Genomic DNA, 20,235 nt, shown 5'->3' with positions numbered 1-20,235 from the left:
CTAGGTTCAATATTTTCCTTTATAGAGGTAGTTTTTGATATAAGACAGAGAAAGATACATCTGTGAGGACAAAGGCTTTCACTATCGTCTCTAGAACCTACTATGCATTTATGAATTTGAGATTTGAGCTTGTTTGGACATTTTTTAATAGAGGTTTTCTTTTTCATCATTTCATTCATCATTTCCAGACAAGTCTTACTTGTCAAAACTAAAACTGTTAATCAGAACATACCAGTTTCAGTTGAACTTTTTAAAGTATAGATTATCTGGCCCAGGGGGTAAATTCTTGATTAAATAAGGCAGGTAGAGACTGGCTTTGGTTGGCTGGTTAATTGGATGAGATTTTTGTGTTTTGATTGTTGATTAAAAACAAAGATGAAAAAGGAAATAACTCAAAAAGTTTCACTGGATTTAAAAAAAGGCATTTCCTTCTCAGTTTTACTTAGGATTGCTACTATGGGAAAAGGTCAGCTTAACTGCAATAAAGCCAGAAAACATTTTAATATTTGGTACTGTAAGTGGGAATTGCTTTTGACAACAGTATTACAAAAAATATGAGGAAAGCAATAGGTTTAAAAAAAGTAGGAGGGAATAAGTGGAAATGTAGTGGTGTTATAGTTAAGTAATAAATAGGCATGCCACTACCATTAAAATGCATACTTTTTGAACATTAATTGAAGTAACACTAAATTATTTTGGGTTATAACTTGAGACTATAATTTGTTTTCCTTTTTATTTCATCTTCAAAAAAAATTTATAGAGCACCATAAATCTAACAGCCATTTAGAAGAAATATTCTTCTTTTATTCTGAAATCCTTCCAATCTGAATAAGATGAGCCAAGTAGATATACATGAAAAAAGAAGGAAGCAGTCCAGGAGAGGGAAAACACTGTGGATACTGATAATAAAAAGAAGGGATTGCTTGTTCCAATTGATTTACGGGAGGCAGTTGAAGGAAGCGAAAGTCTGTGAGTGTTTAGGACATAAGAATAGAGCAAAGTTTTGAAGAGTAGCAACCAAAGCATAATTTTTTTTAAAAAAGTACAATGAAATCCCAGTCCAGCTAAATCAATGTCAATATTCCCATTGATTTCACTGTGGCTATGAGTTCAGTCCTGAAGCCAGGGGTGATGCCAACCTATTCCTGGTGGGGGCAGGGAGGGAGGCTGAAGTGGGCTAAACAGAAAATTGACGGGCCTGTGCTACACACTTTTGGCCAAACATGCTTATTCTTTTTTTAAAAATATCCACTAAGCATCTGACATAGTAGGTTCTTCTCTGTGAAAGCTCATGTCTTTCTAAATTAGGAAGTCTCTAAGGTGTCACCCTTACCTAACTTTAGACTGACACAGTTACTCACCTTTCTTTGATAAATATGAAAGGTGAAAGATTTCTCTCTTCACACAATGTGCTTACTGCATTAAATAGCTGTTTCATGATTTTTTTTAGTTTTCATAAACAGTTACTGGAAAAAATATCAGTATTAAATTTAACTTAACTTACCCATTTTTAACTTCAACCATTCTTTTAAAGACTTTATTTTCTGTATGTTACATCCATTTCCACTGCTTAGACTCTAATGATTACTAGGCAGAGACTATACCAAGTACATCAAAAGGAGATATGGTCTCTCTGAATCAACAGACTCAACTTCTTTTTTGCCCCCACTCTAAATAACACATAATCCAAGAAGATTATTTAAAAGACTTGTTTTTACTTACCTTATATGTTAAGGAGCATAAATAAAGTTTTCTTGGATAAAACATGAGAGTGAAATATTGCTGTCCCAGAAAACCTGGAAATGGTCACTTGAGGAATATTAAAAGATAGCTTTTGTAACTTTTTATGTGATCATCCATTTGGATCTTGCTTCAAAATATATGTACAAATAAGGAGCTTCCAAAGGCCTTGTTACACATTACACAAATGTTGCTTGGTGTTGGTGCTAGCTCAAGTTTGGAGCTGTTACACATTAATCCAGCAGGGGCCTGGAGGACTGAAAGGGGCAAACCCCCTCCCACCCATTGGGGGTCCCCCATCTCCCCCACCTATTTACTTGTAGCTGCCTGTGCTATTTGTCTTGGGGAAACTGGCTTGAAAGGGTTAACTTTCTTGTCCTGCTACTGCCACTGGGCTGTTGCTTTTCTCCAGGACAGATAATGCAAGCAGCCACAGATAAGTGTGGAAGTGGGTGGGAGGCAGTGAGTGGGAATCTGGTGTGCTGGGGAGGGTGGAGGGGCAGTGAACCCAATCTGGGCTAGTGGAAGAGAGGGGCAAGTGGGGTGTTCACACTAATGTGTAGTTTAGAGTGGCTACACATTAGTGTTACATAAGATGGATAACATGGATCAGAGATACTCCTAGGCTAGAATGGCATAACTTTGAGTCAGCTAGAATGTTTACAACATTTTTCACGTGTTAATGTGTGGACAGTCCAGGGGTTCAAACATCCAGGAGCTGTCTAAAATGAATATGTAACAAGGCCCTAATTCTGTATTTTCTTGTATACCACATGGCCCACAAATAAGCCACATACCTTGTTGGAAGGCAGAATGTAGAGAAAACTATTTTTTTCCTGAACCCTAGCCTACACTTGTGCCTTATAGCAGTGCCTTTATGTTTCCATTCTTTCTTCATCAGAATCAAAGTATGGAAATCAGCTTCCCTAGTTAAGACACACAGCAAAATTTTGGAGCTGATTTTTGTGGAAAAAGTATATGTGGTATATAAGTAAATACAGTATAATCTCATAATCTGGATCTTGAAAATCCAGAATTCTTGAAAATCCAGCACTTTTTAAGCTTCCCCCTCTGCTCCTCCGGATGGGGATGAGGAAGCTTGCATGTGGCAGCTTCTGCTGCCATCCATCACCCCGCGACGGCACTCTGCATGCAGCCACTGCTCTAGGACCGGCCACAGCTCCCCCCTGCCCCACCCCTGGACATGGATAGGGAAGTTTATATGTGGTAGATGCTGATGCTGTCCACCACCCCACTCCATGTGCAACTGCTGCTCCAGGACCAGCCACCACTACCCCCTTCCCCTGTTCCATGACCAGCTGCCACTCTGGTTTGTGAAAAAGGGAATTTTTACATTTCTGGCAGGTGCTCAGTCTCAAGCATGCCGGATTTATGAGTTTATACTGTATAGCACATCTGCACCAGGGTAGTAAATTCAGGATCTTAAAGCAATGCTACTTTTGAAGAGCATCTAGTATAACTGCTTGTTGCAATTTTAGTGGAGAATTTCAGTGTGTGTAATCAGAATGAATGTCTATAACATCAGTATGCACTCAGGAACAGCACATGAAGGAACTAAACCAGCAATCCATAAAGGTAACTTCTTTCTGTTGCTCATTCTGTTTTTTAAAATCAATTTTAGTATAGGCTTTATTAGTTTAGCTGCTGCTCTTAGCTCCTAGTTTCCATTTATGGATATATTACTACAGTCATAATAATCTTCCTCATTTCTTGATAAAAAAGAAGTCAATTAACATATGTAAATAAAGCCCATATCTAATACTCTGATGTTCTACGTAATGGGAATGCTTCTAGGTCTAACATAAGACCTGACTTTCTTTTGGTACATTAAAAAAAAAACACAACACCTAGCACAACTTCCTTTCTTGGTGCTTCTTCTGGTAAGTGATTCAGTCATTCCTTTTCTTCATTAGCAGTACTCTTTGTTTTGACATACCACTTTTCACTTTGGTGTACACTCTCTCAAATCTAGCGATATATATATATTCTGAAACAATTTATTATTATTGCTTGTTAATAAGTAGGTTTTTATAGTTGAAGATCAGTTGAATTCAACTTTCTAATAATTTCTTAACACACTTGCATGTGGTGCACAAGAGTGTTTGACAGATGAACAAAAAACAGTACTCAGAAAAAGCTAGATGGAGTGGAACAGAAGGAAAATATATGGAGGAGAGGAGAAGCATAACTAAGGAAGAGAAAGAAGCAAAGCCAGACTGTAAAAACTTTCTTTTTCCATGTAGTATCTGGATAGTTTTAATAAGGTTTACACTAGCCTGCTGACATGAACAATAACTGTCATGTGTAGAGCAGGGTTGGGCAATATATTAACATCCCTAGGGCACTCAAAATTATGGTGATAATTACAACATAAATACTTTCATATATTGGAAGTAAACTATTCAGTCCCTCACCCTTCATAGAGACCCTCAATGTAACTACATCTCTGGAGGAGCATATTAATTTTAAAAGATTATACTCAAGATGAGATATTATACTGAACAGGAAAAATGGAATTGTGTAGTGTTCCTTATAACCCTGTTATGTCTTAACATAATTAGTATAGCACTATAGCGGTTATTCCTATTAATAATATTTATGTATTAAATAATATTGTACTACAGATATGACACTATAAAATAATCTTATTTCTTGAAAGCTAACTGAAAATTCAGCTAAAAAGCCACAACATTAAGGATAAGTTTACACAAAGACTAAATATGGATTGACTGAACTGTGAACAGGTTAAGTAATGTCTACTTAAAATTGGGCATGTCTACATGACACACTTCAATGCGCAATAGACTAATCTACTATGCAGTAATGTGTCACCCTCTACACACGCGTGGAATTTACTGTACAGTAAATTAGTCTACTGTACAGCTAGCTAGTCCTCAGTCCTGACACAGCTCGGCTCCCAGTTCCCTTACCCCCCTGTCCTGGGAGCCAATCAGCACAGGGACAGGGTTTCCCCTGAGCCAAGAGCCATGCAGCACTGGGACCTTTCAGCACTGGGAGGAAGCTCTTTGCTTCCCTGCTCAGCCAGGGGCTTGCTGGCATCAGTCACATAAGTTGAGACAAGTTGGGGAGTCTCCATCTAGCAGGGGGCTGGCCAGGACCTGTCCTATTCCTGGGGCAGCTGACAGTGAGCCTCCAGCTGGGTGGGAATTCCCTATCCAGCATGGGCCTTGCCAGCAGTGGCCTCAATAGTGGGACAGCTTTTGGTGATCCCCCTGCTGGGTGGGGAATCCTTGCCTAACAGGGAGCTGGCTGGCAGCTGCCCTGGAAGCAGGACAACTCCTGGTGAGCCTCCTGTTGGTGAGTGCTGCAGGGAATGGGGCTCACAGGCAGCTCTGTGTCCCAATGTGCATGGGGCCAGGAGAGCTTTGCTGGCTGCAGTGGCAGCTGTCTCCCAGTTCTGTGCACATCAGGACCCTTCCTACTCCTAGACTAGCAAACTGGGGGAGCCTGGAGCTCTCCCTGGTTCTTTCAGGAGGGCAGAGCACAGCAGTAGTAGCTCTGCACATGTAAATGTGCCCACTGTGTATCAAGTCATTGAGGAAACTATCAGGTTGATAACCAAGTGCTACCGGGACTGTTTTTTGATATAAATGATGAAATTATCCAAAAGCTGTCAGGAAAGAAAGGAGGACAATCCATCACAAACTTCATGAAAATCCAAATCCACATGTCCATTTGCAGTATTACAGGGAGATTTATTGAGACAGAGTTGGGTGGCCAAGCCCATTAAATGTAAGACAATTGGCAAAATGCCAAAGCAGATAAACTGCAATGGCATGCTGAGGAGACTACCACATACCAGTTTTATGTAACGATTAATGCTTTGTGTGGCCCTTATAAAATACAAAAATCAGTAAAGGGCAGGTGTGAGCCCTTTGAAAACTTATTAAATACTCAGTCTAATGTTTCTGTTTAGCGCTGTTTGATGTACCTCAAATATACTTGGATATGCTAGACAATATACTAACAATATACTTAGATGTTACACTATATACCTGCTCTGAGAGATATTGCTTAGATGTTGAAAACTAGCAAAGCTCCAGGTCCTGATGACATTGGAGCAAAAGTCTGCAACTTAAGCCATAGCCCTGACTAAGAATCTGCACGAGGATGTCGCCACCAATCAATTTGTCTTGATGTTCAGATTCTCTAGTTCTGGAAAACTATTCACTTGTAAAATGCTGTGAGGAAAATTAATACTCAGCTGTTTCACAGATTGGTCTGTGCAGATAACTACAAATCAGAGCAACATTTGATTTGGTTCCTCACACTAGATACAGGGAGTTTTTTGCTGAAAGCTAGTTTAAGTAGGACTATGGTCATTAGGGCTGTGTGAGTTGGCAGCGATCCAATTTGGCTTCAGATCCAGCCACTTTGGATGTTTGTTATCCAATCCAGGATCAGGTTTCTGCCTCAATCCGGCTGAAGCGGCTCCGAAGCTTCAGAGCTGCCTTGGAGATCCAGCCATAGGGTATAATGGGGAATCAGTTAAAGATATATAACTTTGTTGGTTTTTGTATGATTTGGATGAAACTTGCAGGGATGGTAGCCTCTGCTAACAGCATGAAGCCTGGCAAGCTTCGAGAAGATTGGTGCAGGAGTTTGGGGAGAACTGTACCTTAAATTCTTGAAAGTCAAACTCATGTCACAGCTGTGTGGTACAACACAGGGGGGTCAAAACTGCAGGGCTGGTAGCTCTTACTAAGGCCACAAAGCCTGCCAGCTGTGTGTGTGTGGGTCCTAGAGCAGGCCTGAGTGAGTGCTGGGCCCTGCCAGGCCACGAAGCCTGCCAGAGGTGCCTGGGGTGTCAGATATCCAGCAGGACTCAGTGTACCAGAGAAAAGTAGTTTGTACATTCAGACAATCACCTAACCTCATCACCAGAACTGAAGCCAACTTCCTACAGCTCAAAACACAAAACCTGCCAACTATCTCCAGTACCCCCACAAACTGCACACCAGAGTCTATCAAAGACAAGAAAACCCAACTACCTGTGGGGACACATTCCTCACCAAAAAAGCACTCTGCCTCCAGTCTCTCAGGCCAGATCCTGAGAAGGAACAAATTACAATGCAAACCACTTTTCAGATCTGGGCCTATGAACTGCACTTCATCAGCCTCCTAGGTAGTAAGTACAGAAATTCATGGACTCAATATACACAGTAGAGTTCTAAGACCTGCCGGACATCTCACACCCCAGGCACCTCTGCACTTTTACCTGCGTTGCTACATCCCCTTTCCCCTTCCCTACCCGCACCCCAGCCTGTCCCTCCCCCCTGATACCTCCATTTTCATTTTCATTGACTGGCTTTCTTGCATGCATGGTGGGCCAGGTCAGCCTCTGTCTTCTTTACTATTCCTTCCATCCAGGACCAATTGCAGGTACTTCCTCAGCCTGACAAAGGGGTTTTCAACCCTGAAGCTGGCATCCCGGGCAGCTAAACTGAACTCACTGGGAGCCTTACAGCTGCACTGCAACCAACAAGCATCAGGCCTGTCAAAGGCATGACAGGTCTGGGCATTCCCCAGCCAGTACTTTGTGTGGGCATGTGTTAGCTGGAAGTTATGGCACCTCCTACCCACCTTTCACCAGAGGATCATTGGTCCTGGCCTTTACAGGGCTGCTACACTGCCAGCCGTCCCACCAGGCCTCCCTACCCTGGCAGGGTGCAGTTTTAGTGGTCATGCCCAGGACCTGGGGCCTCCTCCTTTCTCATAGCCCCAATCCCATACCTCCAAGTTCATCCTGGCAGGGGAATGAGCTCAGCAGGGACATGTTCTTCCCCTGCTGGCTGGTAGTGCAGTTAGTGCCCCCTCCACCTGAGAGCGGGACATTACTTGGCTTTTCAAAACCTCAAACCAGGAAATTGGTCAGACTGAGTGAGCAGGGTGGCACTCAGTCTGTCTGCAGGTGGAGCTTGGGGAACCCCAGCAGCAGGAGGTTCAGCTTTAGGAACACCAACTACTTCACCAGTGTAGGATCCAAGCAAATGCGGTGAGGCGTCACAACATCCCCCAGCAGTGCTGAATACCCTCTTGCTTGGAACACTGGTCGGTGGACAGGACAGGTGTTGCTGGGCAACTGTGGCCAAATCCTGCCACATCTGCCTGTGGCTTGCCCAATAGACCATAGGGTCGCAGTCCAGTGGCTCCACATCCTCAGCAAGATAGGTAGCCACCGAAGCCTTGGCACCGGTTGGGGTCCGGTGCATTTGGACCCCAGCATTGAAGTCATGCCCGTGGCCCACATTGGTAGTGGCTGGCATGGAGGAGACTGGCTGGTACTGGTGTTGGTTCTGGCACCAGTGCTGGTGCTGGGAGTACTGGCATGGGAAAAATTGGATCCTCCTTTTCCACATCCCCTTACCTCTGCACTTCGGCCTCCCTGACTTTGTTCACCAGTACCTGCGTCCTGTGATCAAAGGTTTTAGGGCTGCCAATGCACATGCTCCTCTTCACCCTCAAGTCACACATGCCTGCCATCATGTGGACTGGACTGGACTGCAAGGGATCCAGCTGTCTCCTGATGCCCTCCTTCAGCTGCCTTACCAGTGCCTCCACATCTGGTGACGGTGACAGCGGCCTGCCCCAGCCAGGTACAATGATCCCCTGGAACTTCTCCATTTGGTTCTCCAGTTCCCTCACTAGGGGGATCACCTGGCCCACTCCGGACACCATTACTGGGATCCTGCTTTGATCCAGAAGTGCCGTTTCGGATGCCGAAGCATCTGAAGCGGGTCCAGATCCAAAGCAGGATCCAAAGACTCACACAGCCCTAATGGTTACATACTGGCCAGTGCCTAGCAAGATTTATGTGCAGTAAGTATCTCAGCCAAGCCCTGGGCGTTTTGCTGATGGGAGAAGTTGGTAACCTGAATAAGTTGGGAATTATTGGTATCATGTAGACCGAGGTGGTTTCAATAATTGTCCTCAGATTCCCTGGCCAGATTCTCAATCTAGCAGACTAATGACAACAAAAGTCCTAGACCATAAATAACTTCCAGTTCATTTACCGTATTGTACTTCAAAGTTGCAGAACTGATCAAGAAGAAGGGAAAGTACAACTATCCTCTCTTCTGCCACCTTTGCAGCATTTTATGACTTAGGAGTTCATTTAGGGACATCTCCTTGTCTTCTGGACAATACTGCAGGTCCTGACCAATGTTGTACAGGAACCCCACAGAAGGCAGTGGGTGGTCTACTCCATGTACCCTTTTCTCTAATTTTCACACATGAAGCAACAGGGCACAAGTAGGTTTTAAGTTGTTAAATGCAATAAGCAATATAGAATAGATACATTGGCTATTTTTCAGAATCCAAATACAAAAAAAACCATGTGAAACTGTATACCTAATTTACGTAATAGTATAGTTGTTAAAATTAGAGACACATACTTTTTGCATCTCATACTATAGATTGTTAGGTTACTGTACTGTTAGCATCTTGTGTAGATGTGCCCCTCAATAATCAAACAGTAGTGATTTTTTTCCAACTGTTAGGTGTGTATTTTTAGTGAACCTCTTGATATTTCTGAGAACGTACACAGAATTACACTTTCCTCTCAAGAGCCGGATATCTGAAAGACTGTGATAATGTTTTTTAAAACAGTTACAATGTGTACTGGAATACTGGAGTCTCAATTCTTCAGTCTTTGAGGCCATCTTAGATTGGGTTATCTTGATTGTTTCCTGCTGTTATCACTGGTTTTGTTCTCAGACCCCAAACCTTGGAGCTCCTTGTCAAGATTTTTGCAAAGAACAGCGATCCAAGAGTGAGAAACCAAGTACCCTGTAACTGAGATGCTGCAGAAGGACAAAACGTAAAAGTCTGATATGATTTTACTGGATCCTCAGTGACTTTGGTGTTTTTTTAGATTTGACAAAACTAATAAGTGTGCAGTCCATAGATACTTTCTGTGATCCCAGACTGACTCCCTTAAGACCCTGTGCTCTATAACCATTTTTATCTCATTTGAAGAAAGCTGCCTTTAAAGGAAATGTTTCACAAGAAGAAACTTTTTGACCAGGAGTAGAAAGTTTTCTATCTCTTTTCCCTTTTGTATTTGGAAGGTTTTTATAAGCTGGCATAGTATCAGTAGCAATGCTGCCCTATCTTGCTTGTTTCTCAGTGTTTAAGTTTTTCTTTTGAATTATACCATAATTGTTCCTTAAGATGATACCCTCATCCAGAAGGTTAGATCTTTAAAATGCATTCTTCTTTCTTTTAAGATACCTTTCCTTCTTTCAGTGATTTGACATGGATGAAGATGCTTTCTTGTCTTCTCTCCTTAGTTTTTCTTAGAAAGTTGGGTTTTTTGTTTCCTCTGGATCCTATTGGCCAAATTCTGCCTACGTGACCCCATTTTTCTTCCGAATTTGACACCAATCAGCCAAGGGTATGCATTTCTTAGACGTTAAGTACCTTCTAAAGCTGTCTTTTCTATTCCCAGAACTTTAGAATATCAACATAACTCTGAGATTGGCCATGCACTCCCTGGAAACGCCCACCACTAAATCAGAAGTGCCAGCAGAAATGCACTTCCAGTTTCGCCACTGGTGATTTGGGCCTTGGTGATTGGCCACTGGGGGACACCTTCCCCACCCCCAGGCAATTATCTGGTGCTCCCCCAGACTTGGGAGGCACCAGTCACCCATGACTGACAACAGGACAAACAGAATGTGTACAAGGCTGTATTCTTACATCATCCAGGTGTGACAGTGTGAAACTTACTTGAAGCTTTTTGGATGCCATTAGACTAGAGAAATTTTAGCTTGATGGTAATGTGGTCTGAAGAATTAATTCCAAGCTGGGCAAGATAGCATCATGGGGGTTTTTTCCTCACTACTTTACAAGATTATTGGCTAGGACTCTAAGGATTTCTTCTCTGGTTGCAGCAGGGTCATGCTAGTAAAGTATCCTTGCCTCCCAGGGATACTGATTCATGCAGCTACTTTCTGTTCCTTAATCTGCAGTTGCAGTATGAGAGAAAGAAGTGATACATAAGGAAACCATTTATCAATAAATCTGTTTGCCATGGACTCTTCTTCTCCACCCCACATTTCACTGTCTTCCTTTCTTGGTGATTTGCTACTGCCTTCTGTGCTGCTTTCTTTTTGTGTGGCTCTGGAAGTTTATGTGACTTAACGTGGGAGTTCTTTGCAACAGAAGTCTATATCAGATATCATAATGCCCTTCAATCTACTGTTGTAGAATGAAAGACGAAGAGACTACAAGTAAGAGATTTACTGGTAAGATACTTCAGGTGTTTTTTGGTTTCTTTATCAAAATAGATTTTAAATTATTTATTTCTTATATGGAAGTATAAACAGTCAAGCCTTGTAAAATATCACCCTGAGTTTAGTGTAAAAAAATGCAATACATAAGTCATCCTTCTGCACCTCCTGGAAATAGACCAGGAAGGACAATTTTTATTATTTGTTCCCTACATTTTTATGTCTTCTGCTAATTTTTGTTTATAAGTCTTCAAAAGACAGATAATTAATTTCTAAGCCTGAAACTACATTTTCAATTCTTATTTTACAGAGTTCACTATACTATACTCACATTTTCAATATTTTAGGAGAAGAAAAAAGGAGAGAACTATTGAAATGAAAAGGCATTCAGAATGAACCCATACTGTCCCACCCAAGTGCATACACATTCCTATTCTGTTTACTGAAAACTGAAAGGCAGTGTCTTGAGTGGGTAGGTTGGAAGAGTGATAGAGTTATGTCAACCTCTCAGAGATTTATATCACAGTCTCAAATCCTGAGGGTGTATGAACATAATATTTAGAAAAGGAAAGGGCTATATATCCAAAAACCCTATACCTTTGTGGACTAATATCGGATGGAAATCTTTTATTTCTTTATATATTTATTTTTTGGCTTTTTAAACTACTGAAGGAGGACTTACTTTTTTCTGAAAACTACCTGGTTTGATAGAGCAGAGGGTGTAGGCTGGATACATCTCATAAAACACAATTTATTTTCTAGTTCATACATTTGGTGCATAGAGCAATCTCTGAGTAGAAGAGTAAGGGTGAAATCCTAACACCTTTGAGGATATGAGGAAATAACTGAGAATGTGAAAACTCATTAGGGTGGCCCTGATTTTAGTTTTTGTGCTTTGAATGGACATCTTTTTATTCACCCATGCTGTATTTTTTTTCTCTCTCTCTCTCTTTTTTGGTCATTTTGTTATTCATAATTTCCATATCCTTTAATTTATGCCAGCATTTGGGGAATATGCCAGACAGATTCCCGGCACATTTGTCAATCCTTTTCAAGGTATATTTCTAAATCTAACATGCAACATTATTAAAATGCACATCAGGCATTGTGCAGTACTGGGGAAAAATCAGCATACAGGAGCCAGCAGCCATAAAAAGGTCACTCCACAATGACGGGTAAATGATTAAACAAAAAAAGTAACCAACAAGAGAACATTTGAATCAAAAACATTTTGAACATAAATATTTTAAAGACATTTAAAAAAACAACTTAGTTCTTGATCAGACACAAAAGAAAATAAATATTAGTGTCTACAATGTGAAAATTTGTTTGACAGCAATTTAAAATTAAAGTAACAAGGGGAAACATGCTGTGATCTGACTTGGTTGAATAAAACTACTGTTGAATTAAAAAGGAATCCTTTAAATCCTGGAAATTTCACCTCTTGTAAATAATACTGAGTTCCCACAAGTTGCTAGATTTGCTAGTTTATATGCATTAACCAATGACTTTGCTGGTTCAAAAACCCTCAATAATTGATTCTTGGAACATAATTGGAAAGGACTGGTCCAGTTCACAGGTTGAAGAGCTTAACCATAAAATTAAACTTAGACATCATTGAACTTGATCATAACAGCCCTTGGGCATATGCAGTGCTCTTAGCTTTAAACTCTTTGGAGTCTGAACTGTTTCAACATCTGCATTTTATATATTATCATTATCTTGTTTTATGAACCTAAGTACTAGTTTCTAGTACTGACTTGTTCCCTTTAAATGCAGTTTTACCAATCACTACTTTGAGTTGAAGGATCAACATGTTAAGTGCATCAGTACAATATGATTTAAAGGGGTCTGACTTGCAAACTGATTCTGAAATCCCTACTTATTCATTTGAAAAATAGTATAAAATACATTTTCTTGTAACCTGTTTATTTTTTTTCTTGTTAAATATATATTTTAGCACAATGCCCAGCAAATGAAAACCGTATGGAATCATCAGGAGTGATCCTCAGTCCAGGTTACCCAGGCAACTACCCTAATTCTCAGACCTGCTCTTGGACTATTAAAATTGAACCAGGATATAACATCTCTATCTTTGTAGAAATGTTTCAGAGTGAAAAACAGTTTGATGAGCTGGAAATATTTGATGGTAAGAAGTTAACTATCTGACCATGAACAACAAATGAAGACATGACACAAATTTGATTTCCAAAGTATTGGTGCCATCAAATAATGATGTGTTTGGAATCATCAGAGTGGGTCCAGTATTTTCATTATTCTGCTTGAAGTCTAAACTCTGGTGGCCAATGTTCTTTTGGATAACAGAATTCTTGAAAGAGCATCTGATCAATTTTTTAGTTACTAGGAAGAAATTTCTTGTAAGAGTCCTAAAAAATATTTTCCTGGGGCTGCACATGAGCTTCAGCAAGCAGAAATTACCCTTCCCCCATGCTCCTTTTTTTTGAATAGTACTATTTCTAGGAAGGAAATTCTTTTGGGTTGAAATACCATCTCTTAAACTCATAGAAATATTTGGTATTGAAGGAATCTTTAATCTACTCCCTCTATTAGAATGTGTGTTAAATTTCATCTTGTACATATCTAGTAAACATGATTTCACACTTGTTCTGTTCCATTCACAGTGTGTTCTTAAACTACATGGTGGTTTGAACCTGGTGGTACAAAAAATTTAGTTATCTATCTAAACACAAACAGTTAATATAGAAATGAGCCAAACGTAATGTTCAAAATGTCACTGCCATCTGACAACCTCTCAGATTAGTTTATTTCATTAACTGTTCTTAAACAATTTTCCACTATGTTTTTAGCTTACTATTACTTGTCCTTTTGTCATTGACTAATGAGAATAATTCATCCCTAACCATTTTGTAACACACTTTTATGTTATCATGCCTCCCCTCATTAACCAAGAAGATATAACAGACTGTGTAGTAAAGCTGATTAATGTACACTTTGGGTGTGTTTTCATCAAGTTACCATGACACCAAGAAGAATAGTAGTCACTGTCACATGTGCTGAAGTCTTTACAAACAGTTTGCTAATCAACTGAAATTGTAATATCTAAATTCATTGTAAAATATGCTTTAGTAATTTACACCCCTGTATTAAAAAAAAAAAAATCCTGAATTCTTTTGAAATGTCTAGTTTCCCTATAGCATATTCAGTTCATTAGCTGTTTCCTTCTTTTCAGTCTCTTTTTACAGGTCAAAGAAATAATTAGTGTGGGGAAGTAAAGATTAGCCCCTCACTCTGCACTACTCTGTGTCCAGGCTCAATACAGTTTCCTTCAAGCTTCTCCAAATTAAACCCTTTTTTACTCCTACTACTCTCTCATTGCAGTGTAGAATAGCGACTTTTATTTGACTTTTCTCATCTCATATTATATTTTACTTTTCACTTTACCTATTTTTAAAGGTTCTTCTGGGCAAAGTCCTTTGCTGGTTGCTTTAAGTGGAAATCATACAGGGCAACTGAACTTCACAAGCAAAACAAATCAGCTGTATCTCCGCTGGTCAACTGACCATGCAACCAATAAGAAGGGTTTTAAAATACGTTACTCAGGTTAGTAACTCGTTTATATATATTCAGTTGTGCTTTACATTTATATCATTGTCAGCAACAAATTAAGACCTGTATTGTAATGACTGCTTCTTTGAAAACTCTAATAAATACTACTATGTAGGACTTTCATCTGAGGATTCCAAATTAGTAATTTTTCTCATTTTGTAGATGGAAAAAGCAAGAAAAGAAAAATCTCAGTCTCCTAGTTTCTGGCTATGCTGCATTTAAAACCTCACTGGAAATTAAATGATTCTGATTCACAATGATGTGAGATACTTGGATTATTAAGTTATAACATTAGCAGCATTAACAGTTGAATAAATTCTCAGCCGTACTGTGCTTTGATTAAAATATATTGCAGCATAGCAGGGCTGAGGAGAAAGACTTCAGCTTCAGTAAGTGTTTTATAGTCAGGTCACCTTTGAGATGAACCATCAAATTTGAAATTAGTAGTAGATGTGTGGTCTTGCTGTTTTCCTTTACAGAATTTTGGTTATATATATATCTAACCTGTAGGGCAAATCCTTTGTTGAGTGCCTGTCCAGGCTGTGCCCTGAAAAGATAAGTGGCGATGTTAGGAGAGAAATAATTTTTGCGCCCTGGAAAGTCTGTATGATTACTGAACAATATCTGCCAGTTCCTATGAAAGGCTGCCAGAAAGAATCAGGAGGACAACTTTTCTTCCTTGCTGCAGAGGGCTCGATGTAAAACAGTGGCTTCAAATTGGAGTAAAATAGATTTAAATTAGATCTCAAGAAAAACTTCATACTTTAGTATTACAGACACAGTATTCCCACTGCCAGTAGTGGCACCCTGACTGTAAAAGCAGTATTTTTCTCTGTATGAACCTTATTCCTTATTCCTGTTTGTGGTAAACATATTTTTACACAAACACGCATGTGCTTGCTCTCTCCTGTATAGGTTTACCATGAGGATCACTTATTAGCCTACAAATGAGTCTGTTATTGTTGTTGCTGTATTTAGACTTTGGGTGGCTATTAAAATAGTTATGGATTTGGTCTTGTGTGATTTTTAATGGCTGACAAAAATCACTGTAATATTTTCACTACACAAGAAACTACCCTAATAAGGGCCAACTTGTTTGGGTGTGCAGGGAGGTAGTTTCAATGAGCTCTTCTGCATTGTGTCACTAACACATGGCATCCTCTAACCCCACAGAGAGCCCCTCCTTCTGTTGAAAGGAAAGGGGAAGCCTGAAATCAAAGCATGTTTGCAGGTTTTATTTGAAACTTTATTTGGAAATAAAGGCTTTTCCCTAAGGAATATGAGTTCAGGGACAGCTTTTGCACAGTGATTGTTTCCCCATCTCAGAAGCAGTAGGAGTAAGGTGTTCTGCAAAAAGTGATAAGATTTTTTAGGGGGTTGCTATAAGAAAGAGTGTCCTGTTGCCTGATGGATGGGTTAGAGTCGTACAAGCAGATAGAGGGGGAGCCTGTTAACTAGCACAAGTGGGGCAGAAGACGGTAGGGATGAACTTGAGTAGAGTGCTTGCTTATTTTAGAAGGAACAAGGGAACAATGTTGGGTTGGGATCATGGGAGTCCTTTAGGATCTTTTAGGAAATATTTCTTTATTAGGGAATGCTATAGAGCTTCAAGATGTTAAGCTGTTTCCTTTTATTTGAGAAATGATACATTATTTGAGGTATGATTGACTGTGCACAATATTAGTTTTTGGATTGAGAATGTTGATTACCTAGTTGCCAGTCCGAACTCTACCATTTGCAACATTTATTGTGGGCACAAGCCACCACTTAGCACTAGAATTTGGGAACTAAAGAGAAACATGTAATCCTGATGACCATTTTTTCAGAACAGACTATATCTCCTTTTTCACTAACACCCAGCTCAGAAGCCTGCATTTCTCCTTATTTCTGTATGTTTTGTATGAGTTGTAGTGGAGGCAAGCAGCATGAATGAGGAGTAACAGGAAAAAATACATTATCCCCAAAAGTCTATTGATGCCAAGGCAGCTGTGACTGAGCCAGCAAACTTCCTCATAATGATGGACTTATAGCAACAAATTACTGCTTGCCCACCTCCCTCCCCTACTCCTCAAACCATGTCCATTAATGAAGTTTGGTAAATGGAAGCTTGGTCAAGATTGGATTTAGTTTGCAGAAGCACCTGCCGACGGCGACTACTCGTTTTTTGGCTGCTCATTGTATTTGAAGCCCAGTTGTTCTGCGAGGAGTTTTTGTCCTTCATCTCCTAGTGCCCGTAGTTGAGCTTTGTTGAATTTCATGTGGTTTAACAAGAATCCGAACATGGCTCTTTCTTCCGCTGATCTTTGAGGCAGTGCTGCTCTGGGTGGGTCCTGGCAACTGGTCCCTCCGGGTGAAGCTTGAATTGGGTAGGCTGCAGCGTGGGCTTTAGGGGGGGTTGCTCGCCATTGCCGATTGCATGCTGGATATTAGGCCCAAGAAGTTTGCCGATGCTCCATTCACACTTGGTTTAAGGACTAATTTTGCAGTAAGTCCTGTGGACCTCCGTATATGTCAGTTGCAGCTTCGATGGCTTCTTGGAGGCAGGGAACTCGACCTGGGTTGTGTAGATAACGTTGCAGCCATGCTGCACCTTGCTGCACTTGTGTCATATTTAGAGGGTGTAGATTTGGGTTCCACATGGCATAAGAAATTCTGATTATGGCGTGGAGCAACTGGATGGCATTAGGTTGGTTGGGACTGCCTTCATGCCAGATGTGTGATTTCCGCATGAGAACTTCTACTACCAAGGCCAGTAATGGTATTGGCCAATGTCCATTTCTCATCACGGGGGCTGGATCAGTAACTAGCCCTCAGCTCCAGGCCATGTTCTGAACGAGTTGCATGGCTTCATCTGAATTAAGAGTTTCGTGTCCTGCCACTACCATGAGACGGCCTAGCCAGACTATAAGAGTTTCGTCGGGTTGAATTTCCATCTCTTTGCAGAGCTCACTCATTCCATCTGAGTCCTGGGACGAGTGGTGGTGGTAGTTTGTGTGACACCACCTACCTGAGTATGCTTGCATACAGTGATGTGCAAGGCTGAAGTCATCAGCTCTTTTTCGCCAGCTTTACTTTCGGTTTTCATCAGCAGTATATCATCGAGCCCCTCTGGGTACAGTGGAGGTGGAGCAGTTGGGAGTGGAGTAGTTGGTGGCAGAGTGGTTGGAGGCGGAGCGGTTGGTGGTGGAACATGGTCCAGCCATGGAGTGGGCGTGACTACATCTGGTGACGTCAGATTGTCCTTCATTAGCGGGGCGGTGGCAGGAGGATAGGTCAGCCAAGAGGTGGGTGTGGCTCTGTTCGGTGATGTCTCGTTGTTCACCGTCAGTCCCTCCAGTCTTGGGCATAGCCTCCCCTTTGGCTCGGCACCAATTTCTGGACATGGCTGTTTATTGTCGGTGCTACATTTGGGCGTTGGCTTCTCCGTTTGTGTACTGGCATCTTCTAGTTGTGGCTTCTGTTTTTGTGCGGTGCCATGCTTGGGCGCTGGTGGAGCACTGCACTTTACCGCCAGATCCGCAGCGGTCTTGCTAGCCGTACTCAGCTGTGAATCAAAATTTGCGAGCTCGCGCAGCAGAATAGACACAGTACGGAATAAAACATTAATCATCTTTCCTTTATCCCATTTGGGCCCAGTCCACTTTGTCACTGTACGGCTCTCTGATTCTAGGGCTTCGCGGAGCTGCATCAGCAGTTCGTGCCCGCGTGAGTCAGGTGGCAAGTTGGGGCAGTTAAACTTGTCGGGTGGTGTGCCCTCTCCCCCTTCCCGTACATGGCGGATGCAGCGAGCAAATTCTTGGGCGGGTGTCGGGTTCACCACGCTGTCAGGTTTTACTCGCGCCAGAGACAAGCTCCCAACCTCGTCTCTGGGCCGAAAGGTGACTCCATCTCAGCTCATAATGTATCCAAAGGAGCTTGGCGTCAATTGAATGGCCCACTCCTTGCCTCCCTTGTCTCCGGTGAGAGACACATACCCAGTGATCAATGGGTTAATGAGACCATCTGCTTGGTGGTAAATAATGTGCGCCCATAGATCATTTGAGTTCGCACAATCACGGTTTCCAGCACGCCATGGACAGTGACGTATTAACTCTGACTCCATTTCACCTCCCCTGGATCCTGTTCGTGACACCATGTCACGCCCCTAATGCCAGTGTACCCTTGACCTGCGAGCTTGGGTTGGCACGACCGGCTTGGTGCAAGGAGAGGGATTTATAACTGGACAGGTGGGTGATAATGATGAGCAGGAGTCAGAGGGTTTAAACACAGCGTATTGGTTATACAAAAGGTTTATTTTACTTACACTACTGATGTGCTGCAGCGTAGGCAGGGGAGTTGATTTATTCAGTTACAGCATGCAGATATCATGTTACCCAGCATTTACAGGGTGGGTAAGAGAGTTGCTTGTTACAGATTCTGAGCGATTCACACAAGCCGTTGCAGTCTGCAGATTACCGAGAGCTCTTGATAAGAAAGATTACGACAGAGATAGAGAGATAAACGGGGATACGCCAGAAAGATACGTAGGTGAAGAAATGCACAATCTGTTCTTCTTGAGCGTATACACAAACTAGTTCTCTGCTCTGGGCGGAAGTTCTTTCAAAGTTATATTTGCTAAAGGTGACCAATTACTATACGCTAAACATAAATAATTAATGAGTTGGCACTTGTGCTTTCTTTGTTTGCTCAGGTTTCAGAAAAAAAGGGGGGTTATTTTTACTTGGGTGGTACTGGTCCTGTTTGGTCACAGGATGGCAGGCATAGTATATTATTTAATTTTACAACTTCACTAAAGTAGTTTCATTTTTATCTGGTCACCATGGGTACCGATATCTCTCGTGCTGAGCTGTCAAGGTCAGTTTCTTTCTCTTGTATGGGAGCTCAAGTAATTTGAAATGAGGCACAGGCAGGGGTGTGTATATGCAGCACTGTTAATACAGAGGGATAAATTACAATTACAGAGTTTGTTATGTTAGCTTCTGACCTTTTGCCATCTGACCTTTTGCCATCGGCATCTGAAATCAAAGACTTTGATCTTTGACAGGTTTCTTCTACATAGTTTCCATCTGGGTATGTAGTGCACTGGATAAGATATATTACATTTCTGGAAGTGCAGGTGTAAGATCCAGGAATGGTGATGGCTCTGTTATGGGGTGTAGTAATTTCAGGAAAGGTGGAGATATGTTGGCAGGTTTTACCTTACTTGTCCTGGCATGGAATGGATCCATTTGATTTGTTTTGGGCCACAAGTCATTTGTATCTGATGATAAGATTGGTGAGCTCTGGTGCTTGTTTAAAGGCTAGGATTGGTGGTTCTGGGAAGATCTCTTTAAGAATTGGGTCTTCTTCTAGTATGGGTTGCAATTGTTTGATGATTTTCTGTATATGTTCCAGGGAGGAAAGGTATGTCATAACTAATGGTGTGCAATTCCTGGTGATTTTCTTTTTGTAGTGCAGCAATTTGTCATGTGGTATCTGGGTAGCTCTTTCAAAAGTACGATCTTGATTTGTGGCCTTAATCTACAATTTTTCCCTTGACTAACAGACATAAAAAGAAAATTTTTTTAAACTCAAACGAACTTTTGTTATCTGTGCTGTGTGGGAGTACAACTCAAAGGGGAACCATCAATTG

The 20,235-nt window shown here is 41.3% G+C and overlaps 1 protein-coding gene across 1 annotated transcript in view; it reads left to right on the top strand.

Moving 5' to 3' along the window:
• The window catches only part of CSMD1 (CUB and Sushi multiple domains 1), a 2,270,760-nt gene that overhangs the window by 2,065,296 nt on the left and 185,229 nt on the right, over positions 1 to 20,235 (top strand). Inside the window, exons 47-48 of the mRNA XM_090033387.1 lie at positions 12,976 to 13,164; positions 14,451 to 14,597. Coding sequence (XP_089889513.1) covers positions 12,976 to 13,164; positions 14,451 to 14,597 — 336 coding nt within the window. The remainder of the gene's footprint in view (positions 1 to 12,975; positions 13,165 to 14,450; positions 14,598 to 20,235) is intronic.

The sequence above is a fragment of the Crocodylus siamensis genome, chromosome 1, assembly GCF_052110815.1.
Source record: "Crocodylus siamensis isolate JL-2025a chromosome 1, ASM5211081v1, whole genome shotgun sequence".
NCBI classification, from domain to species: domain Eukaryota; kingdom Metazoa; phylum Chordata; order Crocodylia; family Crocodylidae; genus Crocodylus; species Crocodylus siamensis.
Note: the sequence above shows the minus strand (reverse complement) of the source record. Positions and strands in the feature narration are given on the sequence as shown.